This window comes from Phalangium opilio, unplaced genomic scaffold (assembly GCF_054372755.1).
Source record: "Phalangium opilio isolate 3A_F unplaced genomic scaffold, DU_Popi_V2 ptg000079l_1, whole genome shotgun sequence".
Taxonomy (NCBI): Eukaryota; Metazoa; Arthropoda; class Arachnida; order Opiliones; family Phalangiidae; genus Phalangium; species Phalangium opilio.
Window position 1 is genome coordinate 9,239,838 of NW_028324187.1, and position 14,560 is coordinate 9,254,397.

Consider the following 14,560-nt stretch of genomic DNA (forward strand, 5'->3'; position numbering starts at 1 on the left):
CCCGCTCTAAAAGCGGCAGAAGTTCGTTCATAAGATATGTTGGCCATAAGTTTGTAAAGTCTGGTTACAAACTGGAGCTTGTCATGAGGTGAGTGACGTAGGTCATAGATTCAAGGTAAAGCGACGCCTGGTCAGACGCTGTGGTCAGGCAAAGGGTTAGTACAGAGTAAGTAGGGGAAGATGGACTGCAAAACCGAGTGTAGTCCTTCAATTGTCGCTTGTCGTTCTCGAGCTGAAAGTCTCTTAGTAGCATTACAAAGTATAGGTGGTGTTAAATTAAAAACTGAGTTCGATTTATGCTTAAATGCCTTTTATTTTATTATACAATTTTTTTTTACAATAATAATAATAATACATGGTCTTAATTGGAACCAATGGTATCGAGTACCCATTGACGGTAAGTTGGTACGCGAGCGAAAACGCCAGGGTAACGAGGCCATGCGCAACCAACTCCCCAAGAAGTAATACCGGCTTGGTACCATTTGCCATCGTCCAATCGGCATTGAAGTGGGCCACCAGAGTCACCCTGTATTTTTCAAAGACGTTCGTCAAGGTTCTGATAAAATATAATTCCGAATCAATTGTTAAACTTACGTTGCAGACGCTCTTTCCACCTTCATCGTAACCGGCGCAAACCATACCGTTGGTAACGGTGTTGACAAACAAAAAGGCTCTTCGGCAGACATCGTTCTTCCAGATTGGTACGTCAACCTTTTGCAAAACATCGGGTTGGCTACCCTCTACGATACAAAGACCAGAATGAATGGATGACGAGGTAATTATTTGTTAGAGAGATGTTGCTGTCTTACGGTGTTTGGTAAGTCCCCATCCAGTGGTGGTACACATGCGTCCGTCTAAGCTGACGCTCGAGTCGGCGAGACAAGAAACTCCGATGTGACTGTGAGCTCCATCCAAGTCCAATGGAGTGGCCAATTTCAAAAGCGCAACGTCGTTGTTGATGGTTCTAGAGTTCCAGCTTGGGTGCTTGATGACCTAGTATTATAAATTGACCCGGCCGCGTTAACTTTGACCTTTCAACCACCGATTAACGTTTCATTGCAAGACTAACCTTGGTTACGGCCAAATCGACTTCGGTACCATCATCGACTTTCAAGTTGTGTTCTCCAACTCGAACTTGGTATGATTTAGGGTTAGCCGATCTACACGTTAAGTTAATTTTTTTAATAACGAAGTTTTAATTACTTTATAAAGTATAATTACTTACCCATCAACGCAATGAGCAGCGGTCATAACCCATTCCTGTTAATTTATTTCATAAACTAATTAGAATTCTATGTCCTTCCAAGTACGGAAGTAATAGGTACCTTGTCAATGACTGATCCACCACAGATATGTCCTCTTACGGCACCAGTGTCCAAGTTGAGTAAACGAAGGGAAATCTGCCAGGGCCATTCCAATGGTTCCGCGTCCTCACCTCCAACGATTTTCCATCCAGGCTTTTCAAATCTCGCAGATCTAACGCCACATTCTGTACGATGGTACAATTGTATCAATTGTTATTCAAGTACTTAGCGTTTCTTCTTATTGGGTACTTACCGCGTGCTGCTAATGCCGCGACGCAAAGCGAAACTACCACGATTTGAAAGAGCGCTGCCATTTTAAACAGTGTACCATCGTGCCACTTTGCATTTCTATTTATACTAAACCTCAGGGACCCAAACTTTTATGTCCTACAGTAATATAGATTAGTGGGTAATCGTTTTAATAGGGTATGCCATAAATAGTAAGGATTAATAAAGGATATGGATTAACGTTTATTATCTACTAATCCGCATATATCATAAAAAACAAAAAAGGGATTAGAATTTTCTTCAATTACTTCTGTTATTCGTTCTTAAAGACATCACCATTAAGGTATCTGTTGGTTTTATTGGTTAATTAACTTTGTTATTTTGAATGTCCTTGAGTACAATAAAAGTTTGACGTCACCAAAAGAGATTAGTGAGATTAATCTTGTCTTTATTGTATAGGATAGGCCTGGAATATGTTGGTTTAAATTACATGTTAAACTTGAATTAAAGGGATTTACATAAAATTTACAGTTGCCAAAGTTATACTGTTTGAACACGCGATTACTTAGATATGTTCGCGTACGATGGTTGAATGGAGAGGAAGGTTCATTGTTCGAAACTTAAACATTGATTGGAAGAAAGAATTGGGAAGGCTTTGAAAGTTTGGCTTCATTTACAATCAAGGAACAAAACAATCATTTATTTTAATATTTTATTACAAAATCTTCGGAATTACTTCCTCCAAATTGTTACATTAAAATTTCTTCATTAACTTATTACGAGGTAGGTACGTACTAGCACCGAGAAAGAAGAAAAACAAACGACTTTCGTAATGTACATTTTTATGTACTCATCTGCGTTGAACGAAACGCGATGCTTATCGGCGCAGTCAACGCGTGACCCTCAATATTAATCCAGAATCTCTCAAGGAAAGAGTAAAAATTGTAGAATATTTGATTCCATATTGGGGAAAAGTTGATACATTCAAGCGAAGGAACCATTTAGTACCGTGTCAAATGCGTTTAAAATACAATGTAGTATTAGGTACGGTAAGCCTGGTAATTTTCGCTAATATATTGGCCCGTCAAATGACCAAGGCCCAATTGGAAAATGAAGCTCCCAGTGTGCAAGCGAATGTTAGTGCCGAGGGCACAGTTGACCTTCAAGATTCAGAGGTGGACACAAATGTCTCTACCGAGGTCAAACTGAACCAGGGACCAGCACAGGCGGATGGATCAGCTCGTCAAAATGACGGTGGTGCCGCTGGTGGAGGTGGTGCAGCTGGTGGAGGTGGCGCAGCTGGTGGTGGTGGTGGTGCTGGTCAAAAGCAGCCAGCTACACCGGTTATACGACTTCTCAGAAGATTACTAAAGGGTTTAAGGAACGCGTTGAATAGAACTAGCCAAAATTTGAAACAATCTCGTCGAAGAACGTATAGAGTTGGATACGTTCCAGCTGGCTCTATAAGGTATGCTCAACAAGGCTTAAGTACTGGCATAGGTCAAACGGGACTTCAGCCAGTACTTACGCCTAATGTTCAACCAAGTTTTGGTTAAATCGTATGACAATTGTAAGTTTATTTGGGAAAACGCTAGCGATCTAGTCTTCTAAGTTCCTTCAATTATATTAGGCCCACACTTTTTTTGTAAATACATGTCAGTATGTTAATTATTTATTAAAATTAAAATCGAGATTAAATATTTGAAATAACTATTTTATTTTAATTTTTACACGATTTTTTTCCAATAATTGAATTTAGTTCAGACCGGCAGTGTTGGCAATCCAATCTCTGTAAGTAGTGACACGGGCGTAAACACCAGGATAACCAGGTTCAGCGCATCCAACACCCCAAGAAGTGACTCCGAATTGGTAAAATGTACCATCTTCCATTTCACATTGAAGGGGTCCACCAGAATCTCCCTATTAAAAGAAAAACGAGCGCAGAAAATTTAATTTTACGGAATTGGCACTCCATATTGTTTACTCATAGGGCCTCCTACAGTTCAAGGCAGACAGCTGCCTCTTTCTTTTCTATATTTTCCCGGGTATTATTTAAATGAGAAACATATGAATTTGAAACTGAACTAAACCGAACTCGACCCGTGACCCAAAGCGCGGGAGAGATATTTTGATTTAGAACAGAACCGACCCGGACCACATATATTCCGCCTAAATTTAAAGCCCAAAAACAATATGGCGGCCGATCTAAAGATTCACGAGTTAACGTAAGATATTACCAAGAATAATTGTGTATTTTTATCGGTAAAATCGCGAGTGTCGTGAAATAAATTTTAAATATATATTAAATAACTGTAAAAGTGTATAAATAGCTATTTATGAGTAGTTTAGAAAGCTATATTTCGCTTAGAGGACAGAAAGAAGCCAACGCTGGAAGTTGGGTAAGTCAGTTTTCTATAAAATCTAAGCTGACGGGTAGAAATTGATTAAAATTATCCAACTGGGTATTATCATAAGCATAGCCCACTTGATCACGCACGCTGGCTGCACGCGCTCTAGAAGCCCGTCCAAACGATTTTTTTTACATGTTAACTCGCGAATGCGGCGCGTCACATAGGTTCGGTCTAAACTTTCAAACCCGTCTGGTTTTAACATGGGCGTCTATGGGAGGGGACCAGTTTTTTCAACGTTTTTGACAATATTAGTGCATCTACTGGTTCAAATCTCTTGAATTTTTAATGAGACGTGTATTGAAAGGTTTGATATTATCCTGTAAAATTTAAAGTCTTCAGCTATAATAGTTTTTTTTATAAAAAATAAAAATCATCACATAGTAGAGAATTTTGCCCCTTCAATTTCTCTACTATGTGATGATTTTTATTTTTTATAAAAAAAACTATTATAGCTGAAGACTTTAAATTTTACAGGATAATATCAAACCTTTCAATACACGTCTCATTAAAAACTCAAGAGATTTGAACCAGTAGATGCACTAATATTGTCAAAAACGTTGAAAAAACTGGTCCCCTCCCATAGACGGCCCTGTTAAAACCAGACGGGTTTGAATTTTAGACCGACCTATGTTATTCTCATTTTTAGGGTCGATTGAGCGGGCTTCTATAGCGCGTGCAGCCAGCGTGATCAAGTGGGCTATGACTTGACCTAATGAACTTACTTGACAAACACTCTTTCCACCTTGATCGTAACCAGCGCAAATCATGCCCTCAGTAACTGGGTGAATTTCCTTGTAGGCGCTAACGCAAGTGTTAGGTTCCAAAACGGGAACATTGACCTTTTGCAAAATGTTAGGACTGGTTCCCTCTGTAACAAAACACCAATAAGTTAGGCATGATTTTGGGGTATCTTAATTAACGTGGTCAGTTCTTACGGTAGCGAGTGTGTCCCCATCCGGTAGCTGTGCAAAGACGTCCATCGACATTCATGGTTTTTTCTGCCAAACAAATAGGGCTCAAATGACTCTCAGCTCCATTCAGGTTTAGTTTTCGGTTCAGTTTTAATAGGGCGACATCGTTGGTGATAAGTTTGCTGTTCCATTGTGGGTGTTTAATGATTTGAGTGACACCAACGTCGACTTCAGTACCGTCATTAACCTTGGTGTTGTGTTCCCCAAGACGAACGGTGTAAGAACTTGGGCTTGAGTAGCTGAAGTCATTGTTAAATAGATAAATCTTAGATTAGTTGATTGATAGCAGGCAGCGTGGTACTTTAACTAACCTATCAACACAATGAGCCGCGGTCAGTACCCATTGGTCACTCAACAAAGATCCTCCGCAGATATGTTGGGCTCCCAACCAGGTTTTAAGACGCAAGGAAATTTGCCAAGGCCATTCACCCTTCTCGGCATTTACACCCCCAACTATACGCCATGGTGCGCTACCGACCTTCGGTTTTTGGCCACACTTTTGACCTATTTTGATGTCTCTTAATATTAAGACAATCTAGAAAATTAAGTACTCTTTTACTTACCGTAAACGGTCACAATGCAAAGGCACAACGCGAGTGCTAGAACTGTAGCTGAACGCATGGTTTAAAGCTATGTGTTTCAAAAAAACCAAACTCCCGTCTTTTATAGGCCTACTATATCAGAGATCCTGGTTGGTATGGGATTATCCATCTTGCCATCACTCGCTTTCATTGTGTTATCACTCGGATTACCTTAATCCCATAGATTAACGTACGTGGCAATGAAGTCATAAATTTAAATGCTCTTCGATAATCTTTATTAGTCTTTTATTATCAAGGATTTATTAATTTAAAATTTTAATTACACAATATTAATTTATTATTATTTGCATAAAAACTATCACCTTAAAACCCAGAAAGTTTACGTAATTAAAGGGAGTATGTAGCAGTTTAAGTTGGGTGAATCGAGAATTTTAAAATTATCCAACTCTTTGTCTAGGACGCGTGTTAACCGTTTGTTTCTGACTATCCACGACTTTCTTCATGTTTTCGAGTACATTCAGGACCTTTTTAAGTTTTTGTACTGGTCGCCTGTCCCTTGCATTAGGCCTTTGACTTCCATCGCGTCGTGATGGTTGAGTTTTGTTTCTATTCGAGCTTGAATTCCTAGTTTGTGATGCGTCTTTGAAATTTTTGGACCTAATTTTGTGAGATTAGGCTTAGCTATTGCGTTTTATTTGTTATTTGCCGTTTGTTGTCGGACAAGGCTTAGAAGTTAGGGTAATTATTGCAATGGTACCGAAAGAAATAATTATTTAGTCTGTCTGTTTGTGCATGGTGAATAGTTTTAGCTTTTGGTAGAACTTGCCTTGATGCAGGACGACTTGTACTTGTTGGATTCAAGGAACTTGTGGTTCCTAATGATGTATCTGATACATTCCTCGTCGAAGATACTGTAGGGTTAGAATTACTTCTTGCTGGTAAGGTTGAGATTTTCGATGTTGTCTGAGGTTTCACCGTTCCTGCAGACGTAGCTTGTTCCTTAAACGTTGATTGGCTATTTGACGCGGGGGTCGTTGCCGGTGAAGTAACTAAGTAACGTTACGAATAATTTAAATTAAAATTAAAATTGAGGGAAATACAAATATTCCATTTACGTACCCGATGATGACGTAGTAGTAGTACGAAAAAGGTTTTCCACTTTTCCTTTAAGCGAAGATAAGCTCCAAGCGTCAATTCCTGGTCCCATTATGAAACCAGAAGGGACAAGGACGGTTAGAATAGCAAAATTTAATAACCAATGCATTTCGAAAAATACTGACTGGAAATTTTAATGTTTAACAAAGGTATTTATGGTAAAAGCCATGGCAAACAAATATCTATGTTTTATTTGACGTCTATTCAGTTATAACAATGATTTGATTTGATTGAAACATGGGCGTTTTTATCGTGACCGTAGTTGAAGTAACAATGGTATTTTCGATTATTGTGTCTACTCTGTAAATCACGGAATGTTTTTTAGTTGTTTTTTATATGACGTTCAATTTATCCCTGTGAGGACAGACTCGATCCTTGGGTCTGTCTCTATGGGACAATTAAATGTGAATTCTTCTTAGAAATTGTGGAGTTTGTAGGCTGAAAGCTTCAGATCTGTCTCCAAAGTACAATTCTTAATAAACTATTTATTTTATTTCACATTATTTTACATAATGGTAATTATTTTCCGTACACCAAGTAATAAGTATATCTTCCATCATTGCCAATTTGTCTGACGTAACCCGCACCTCCCAAATACGTTTGACTTAGAAGAAGTCTTAACAGATCCAAAACTGAGTAGGTTTGAGGTATAACTGGCGTATTTCCTCCTCCACTTCCTCCACCACTTCCTCCACCACTTCCTCCTCCACTTCCTCCACCACTTCCTCCACCACTTCCTCCTCCGCTTCCTCCACCACTTCCTCCATCGTCACTTCCACCCTCGTCATCACCACCGTCATCACCAGCGTCATCCTCACCTCCGTCATCTTCTTCTCCGTCACCTCCACCATCCTCACTCTCTTGACCATGTACTTTCCTTGTCTGCCATAGAACAGTCGTAACTATTAAAACTAAAATCATCCAAAACTTATCCATTTCAAAGTTGGTTCTGGATGACGTGTATTGAATTGATTTCCTTACTTATATATATCCTAAGATGACCCTGATTTTGCTAATTACGACAATTTAGGGGGTTAATTAATATTATAGTTCTAGGTTAATTTAATTTAATTTGTGTGAACAGAGCAGTTGAAATTGGCATTAAACCCCTAATTTGAATTGTTCAGGGTTTTTCCGAGTTAAAGGACTTCGTTTAGTCCATTATCGTTAAATACAGGTTTTGAAAAGTAAATAAAAGAACAGTGGTAAAAATACGTTGATATTGGACTCTGCTAGAGACGGGAACTTCGTTGGAAAGGTTCTGTAGTTAGCGTATCTCCAATTTCAAGACCCTTTTTTAACATCGCTCTTTAATAAGTCATAATTTGGCCTTGAAATGTCGAAGTTAATGATTGTAAGTTTAATATTAGCATTGTGTAATATGTCATCATCGTTAACTATAGCTAGATTCAGTTCAGTTGTTTAAATATATAATTTTATTCAAGGAAGAAAAATTACAATGGGAATGAAACACCAGATTTTATTATTCGAACAGTCATGTTAAGATTACGATTTAGAAAAAAAAAATGATTGTCTTAACTAATACTTAAGAAAGAAAAAGTTAAAGACACGGTAGTTTATAATTTAACCGACTATAACGGGTGTTTGGCCGGGTCTAACATTACGCATTCTTTTATTTTGTTCCATTCTTCGCATTGTTTTCAGCATGTTTTGCATGGTTCTTAATTGTTTCATGTTTTTCTTCTTTTTCTTTTTCTTCTTCTTTTTTCCTCCACCTCCACCGCCCCCTCCGCCTCCACCTCCACCAGCGGGTTCCATGCCACCCGCAGCTGGATCCATTCCACCCGCCGCGGGATCCATACCACCCGCAGCGGGTTCCATCGCAGCTGGATCAGCTCCCGCTTCACCACCCGCTGGTTCTGCTCCGGCTTCCCCACCCGCTGGTTCTGCTCCACCTTCACCACCCGCTGGTTCACCTCCACCTTCGCCACCCGCTGGTTCAGGCGCCTATAGATAGATTTTTTATCATGAGATAAGGCAAGGCTTAACGCTTAATTTTGACTTCACCAAAAACTAGAACCGATTATATTGTCGAACAAAATACAATTCGTATTTTAATTCGACAATAAAACTATAATAGAAGAAAGAGACTCACCGATTATATTGTCGAACAAAATACAATTCGTATTTTAATTCGACAATAAAACTATAATAGAAGAAAGAGACTCACCGGTTCCTGCCCCTCTGTTAGACGCGCCACCAATATGGCCGCCATAAACGCGACCAAACAGAAAACCCATAACCGACCCATTAAATTTCTATATAAGAAATCGCGGGAGACTTCCAACGTATCTAGTGCAGGCAAGGGCCCACTTGGGCCGTTTAGTTAAGAATAATTTGCGTCATTCTAAACTGAAGTAACGTTTATAGTATTGGAAAAAGCTCTACGTGTGTCTTAAACCCTATCCTCATTATTATCATTAAGCTAGGAATGTTATTCGTGACTCGGAAATTAATTTCTTGTTTTATCAGTTGCTATTTTTAATTAAACATCGTAATTGTTTAGGAAAGTATTAGTTTAGACCCTCAAGGTTTAACTGGCTTTTTAATAAGGTTGTTATGTAGCCTGTAGGTTATTTTGGGTTTGGGAAACGTTTATACGATCGCAACAGCTTGTTTTTAAGGACGTATAGTTTTAATGGATTAGTTGTTTATTAGTAGGTTTTAACTTAAGTAAATATTTGATTGACGTGCTCGATCGGAAATGGTTTTTTTGGTGTTTTCTTCTTTTTTTACCATTAGGATTATGGTCTAATCCCAAGCACACGCGTTTTGTTGAAGGATTTAAGTATTAAGAACTAAACTTTAAATGGATATATTTAATTATTTTGGCTTACAAGTACCTTGGGAAGAATTGCGGAGATATTTAAACAAGCGCTCGTAAATAGAAAAAGATGATCCAGGTCTAATCGAATTTAGGCACTATCTTGTACAAATACAGGGTTCATACTAACCTGGTTAACAACCTGGGAAATAAATAGTTGGCCAGAAAAAAACCTTGGGGGATTTTGTGAGGTTTGAGTAAGTTTGCACTGAAGGGGTTGCTCAAACTATATAAAACCACTCCAGTTGTTATTACTCCATATTATACAGGACCGGTAGGCCCTTGTAGATATGACTTGATACCCTTCCGTAATGTTAAAGAAAAAGTCACACCTTTTATATGGGATAAGACCTGGAAAGTTCAGGGAAAAATACGGGAAAAAAAACTGGAAAGTTCAGGGAAATTTGTGAGGTTTGAGTAAGTTTCCTCTAAAGGGGTTGCTTCAACTCTAAAAAATCACCCCCGTTGTAATTAAAACCTGGAAAGGTCAGGGAAATATATGGGAAAGAACCCCTGGAAAACTCAGGGAAATCGGTTTTCCAAAGAATCCAAAGGTGGTATGAACCATGAAATAATGTTATTTGTCATCAAACTTGCGCATTTACTTACGAAAGTACTCGATATGACAAAGATTCTTTGCTACACCAAGCACACAATCGGGAAAAACATTAAGTCTAGATAGAAAGAAAGTCTAAAGCATAAAGTTATCACACAAAACTCATCGTAGTCATAAAACAGTTGATGGGCACTTTTTATTAACTAATAAATATTTTAAAATATACAGTTTTAAAGCACCCAAAGTGCTTTCTTTATTCTTAACCATTGACAGTTTTGACGTAAACAACTTTATAAAGTTGTCGTTGTTGATTTTGACGCTTGGGCACGACACTCTTTCGTTGTTCCTCGGTTTGCAATTTGCTCTTAAGCCTTTGGAAGGATTGCTTCATGGACCGAAGTTGTTGCACGGTCTCGGCTACATTATGGATTTAATTATACTTATGTGTCGCAACGTCTACTTAAGTAATTGGACAAGTGATACAAAGTTTTACCTTGATCTTGACCATGAACCTCGTTGGTAAGAACGAGTGTCGTCAAAACGACCACCATCGCTGTCTCTAAGACATTCATGTCCTCTTGAAGGAATTGTCGAGTGACGTACGCGTCAAACTCAGAAATGACAAAGTGTCGTTTAGAATTTTTAACTTATTAACATAATGGAATCCCCCCCCTGACAGGCTCCTGTTTGGTAGATGTCAACAGTTTTAATTACAGTTTTTTATTTAATTAACTTACAAGTATTGTTGATTCAGACGGCCACCCGCCAATGAGACAGAATACTAATTACGTGTTATCACGACGTTAAGGCAATCGCAACGTGAAAAGTTTCGTCAGACAGCTTTTTTTCTAGCTTGGGTAAATTAAAGTTAAAGCACGTGAAAATTATGTGTGCGACAAGCGTCAGACTTACCAATTTCGCAATTTCAATTTTGTAACGAAAGAATGCCTTTACTGTGCCTTTATGTTTCTTATTATACTTATTTTAGAAAAAAAATAATAATAAGAAATTTTAAAGCACTGGTTAAAGGTACGGTGACGTTTTATGACGTAGTATTCGGGGAAAATGGCGCGAAAATCAGTCTAATTTAACTTGAGAAATGGCGGGAAATAATTATGATGTTTAAAGAAATGGCGGGAAATAATTATTATATTTAAAGAAATGGCGGGAAATAATTATTATATTTAAAGAAATGGCGGGAAAATATATATTTTTGTTAATTTGGAGAAAACGAGGGAAATACAGTCGCTTTTAATATGAGAAATAGCTTCAAATTAAGCTTAATAACTTGGATAAACAGTAGAAAAGTAATCTTCCGCATTTAACCCGTTATATCCCCTTATTTACTGCGGTAATTCTGTAGAAAAAATGGGTACGACTAGATCCCACTCGTTCTTTTCGTTCCATAAATTTCTTTAAACAGTTTCTTTATGGGGGGAAGAGCCCCCTTGGGAGTTGTTTAGAAATAGATAATGCTCAATTTGCTTTTGAGCACAAAACGTTACTAGGATAGAAATAGGGAAAGAAAGAATAGTAACTTTCGAGAAAATATAACAGACATTTCCTTCACTTTATTGTATATAAATTTTACCGTTGGAAGTGGATTAACTTGACAAGCTACAGAAGTTATCATAATTTACCAGGTAAAACCTCATACCATAGTGTCAATCAATCGCATTATATACCCTAAATTGTTAAAAAGAGGCATACGCTTAAATTCAAACGTCAACAATAGCTATGTTTAAAATTATTTTAGGAACAAAGTTTCTTAAAACGATTTAATTGGAATTAAGATAAATTAATGACGATTAAAATGATTAATATCAATTATATTTAATTATTTAAGAAAAACCTGTTAATTAATTACGTCTCGACTCGGAGAGGTTTATTTTTGTTTCCCAACTTTGTATTTTGTAATACCCTGTATGTGCTTATGATGACGGCTTCATTACGTTTATACAACAAATATCTTAAGAACTTATCCAATATTAATTAATTAATTAATTACTAATTAACCCTTTCGTGGACGGGAAAACAGAGTTAAAACGAGAGTTATATTGTGTCGAGTGTGTTAACCACAAGGCGACACTCGCCCGATTGACCTTTGGTGTTGTTGACAAATATCGCGGCTTGTTTACCAATAGATTGTTAGTATAACTGGATGGTGTATTGATTATTTGAACAACAGAGCTCCCTTCTCAGGCTCTGGCAACATTGCCTTCCCCAATGTTCCCTGGAGCGGAAATTTTTAACTTTAAAGCCGATGACGATAAAAGCGAAATCTAGAAAATTTTTACTTAAAATATTTTCTTCGCTGTTTACATTATGTCCAGGCCTCACATAAGCCCCAGCTTGAATATTTTAAAGTCACCTTGAACAAACAATAGACGATTGAATAGCTTATATAGTATTTGAGCGCCTTGGAAGATTGCTACGAGAAAATTGGCTATATTTTATGGGCAACTGTACAGTTGGCGAGATAAATTCTTTTCTATTTCAAAAACGGATTTTTATTTGGTTTTAAAAAAGGCGGGTTTTAATATTGGAGTAATAAATTATAAGAACTTGTGATGAACTTTCTTGAGGAAAACCTACTGTTTTTGCCCCAATTACTTGAACGGATGAGTTCTTAGGTTACTTATCGTCAAGGGCTGAACCAACTTAAAGTCCAAAAAATTTAGGTCCTCGGTAAAAAGCTTGTCAAATTGAATTTGGTTTTTGGAAAGAAAAGGTATTCCAAGGTTTATCATATATAAGACAGTTCATGACCTCGATTGATTTTAGCTTGACCTGGCCTTTATCAAGGTCTTAGAATTTTAAAATCGTCAGGGGGTTCGGCTATTTTCAGAGAAAATTACTTTTTAGATGGTCAGGGTAAACCTGAAGTGAAAAATCAGTGCCAAACCTCGTCCGTAGATTCTTAAGTTAAATGTAGGTACTAAATTAAAATTAAAATTCACCATTACTGGAAATTTTTCAGACTTCTTTAAGAGGTAATTACAGTTTCCTCGGTGGAAAATCTTTCGCGGTTACCATTTAGAAATAGTCGATTAACTAATCCTGAAACGACGTTGCGTTCACCGTTGTTAGTGGCTAGCTCTACGGGGAGTTACGTAACACCAAAACCTTAAAGGGAAGAAGGAGATCTGAAGTGAAAATATAAAGAGCTAACCCTAACCCTTTTAAGCGCAAATTCTAGTTAAAAGGCTTAACACGGTCGTACCCATACTCGCTACCACGGATCGCTTAAACCCTGCTGAGGACTGGAAATCTGCCATGGCTTATTTCATAGTCGATACAAAAATATAATATTGCACGGTTCGAGAAATTAAGTATTTAATTTAAGCCCTGTTGAAAGGTATAGTCACGCAAAGGGTCACAGAACGAAGGATCTGTATTTTTACTGATATTTCAAGGTCACTCCTGGCCAGGGGAAGTAAATGAGACACGTAAACTTAAATTTACTTCTTTGCTGCAGAGAGCAAGTATAAGTAGGAGATAAAATACTCCGTCAGCTCCTCCCACTTTCAAAACCTGTATCATAATTCCGCGCACGCGCGAACGGCGCAACAGAGAGGGGATAAAAAAAATCAGAAAAGTTTGTTTACGGCCGATGCTTAGGCGATTCGTGCTGACACTGCCTTGGATCACGTAACGTCTGGCTCTCCTCGGTTGTGCGTCGAGATAGGTGCGCGTGAGAGAGATACCAGGCTGTACCGTTATAATTACCTTCCGTCTTTGAATAGATCTCCTTTCTGTTTGCTGGTCCTCTATCGCATTACGAAGTCCGTGTTGGTACTCTGTTCTGTTTAGTAATGCTTTTAGATGTACAGTACCAGCGATGCGGTAAACGAGTGTTAAAAGTGACGCGAACCAAATACTTGTAAAGCAAGTTCCAGTAAACCGAAATTAAGTTTAATGAAACGAATCGACGGATGGTGGATTTTCCCTTTAAATTATTCACGCGCCAGCGAGATACTATATACGTAATATATAGAGTTATACACGCCTAGTTAATTTATTTAGCTCGAACTCCTTTGAAGGAGTTTTATCCCTATAGGAAGAAAAGGCGTCCACAGAACTTTGATCCATTTCAACACGCGCGCGCTCTCTAGGAACTTGGAAGCAATTTGCAATTTTCGTCTTTGCAATTAAGTTTCGCTTTTAGAGGCCATAAAAATCTTTCAGTTTGCCAGGGGATTTAACTGGTTTATATATTGGGATTTGGGATGGGAAAATTTTCATTTTCAAAAGAGCCCAGTCGCTGGATGGGTTGCTAGGAGAGATGCCCTTTGGTATGTACGGTGCTGTTACTGCGACGTAATAGAGGGGGGAGGGGGTGCACGTTTTACCACGGATAGTCCTTCAAGATTAAATCAGAACCATTTTAAGCTCGGAGTGGCTTGGGCCTTCGTCCCTTTCATTCCCCCTTAAAGTGTTGGTTCGGCAGTTTAAGGTAATTACAGGCGTTCCATCAATCTCCAAGGGTTACGAACTGCGCTAGAGGGCATTTTGACGCCCAAATTTCAAATGCCTGGCGAGTTTTGG

The 14,560-nt window shown here is 38.2% G+C and overlaps 2 protein-coding genes across 2 annotated transcripts in view; one reads left to right on the forward strand and one right to left on the reverse strand.

The window, feature by feature from the left end:
* Window positions 1–131: 131 nt before the first annotated feature.
* On the reverse strand, window positions 132–1,618 carry LOC149654782 (trypsin-like). Its single transcript, XM_089845292.1, has 8 exons — window positions 1,558–1,618; window positions 1,326–1,516; window positions 1,226–1,260; window positions 1,070–1,160; window positions 810–993; window positions 595–740; window positions 389–526; window positions 132–308 (listed from the first exon to the last, which is right to left on the reverse strand). Exons 1-8 carry the CDS (start codon window positions 1,616–1,618, stop codon window positions 132–134), a joined length of 1,023 nt encoding a protein of 340 aa, XP_089701418.1.
* Window positions 1,619–3,798: 2,180 nt separating this feature from the next.
* The window catches only part of LOC149654783 (fibroblast growth factor receptor-like 1), a 69,192-nt gene continuing 58,430 nt past the window's right edge, over window positions 3,799–14,560 (forward strand). Inside the window, exon 1 of the mRNA XM_089846428.1 lies at window positions 3,799–3,931. The gene's annotated coding sequence lies outside the window, so the exon portion shown is untranslated. The remainder of the gene's footprint in view (window positions 3,932–14,560) is intronic.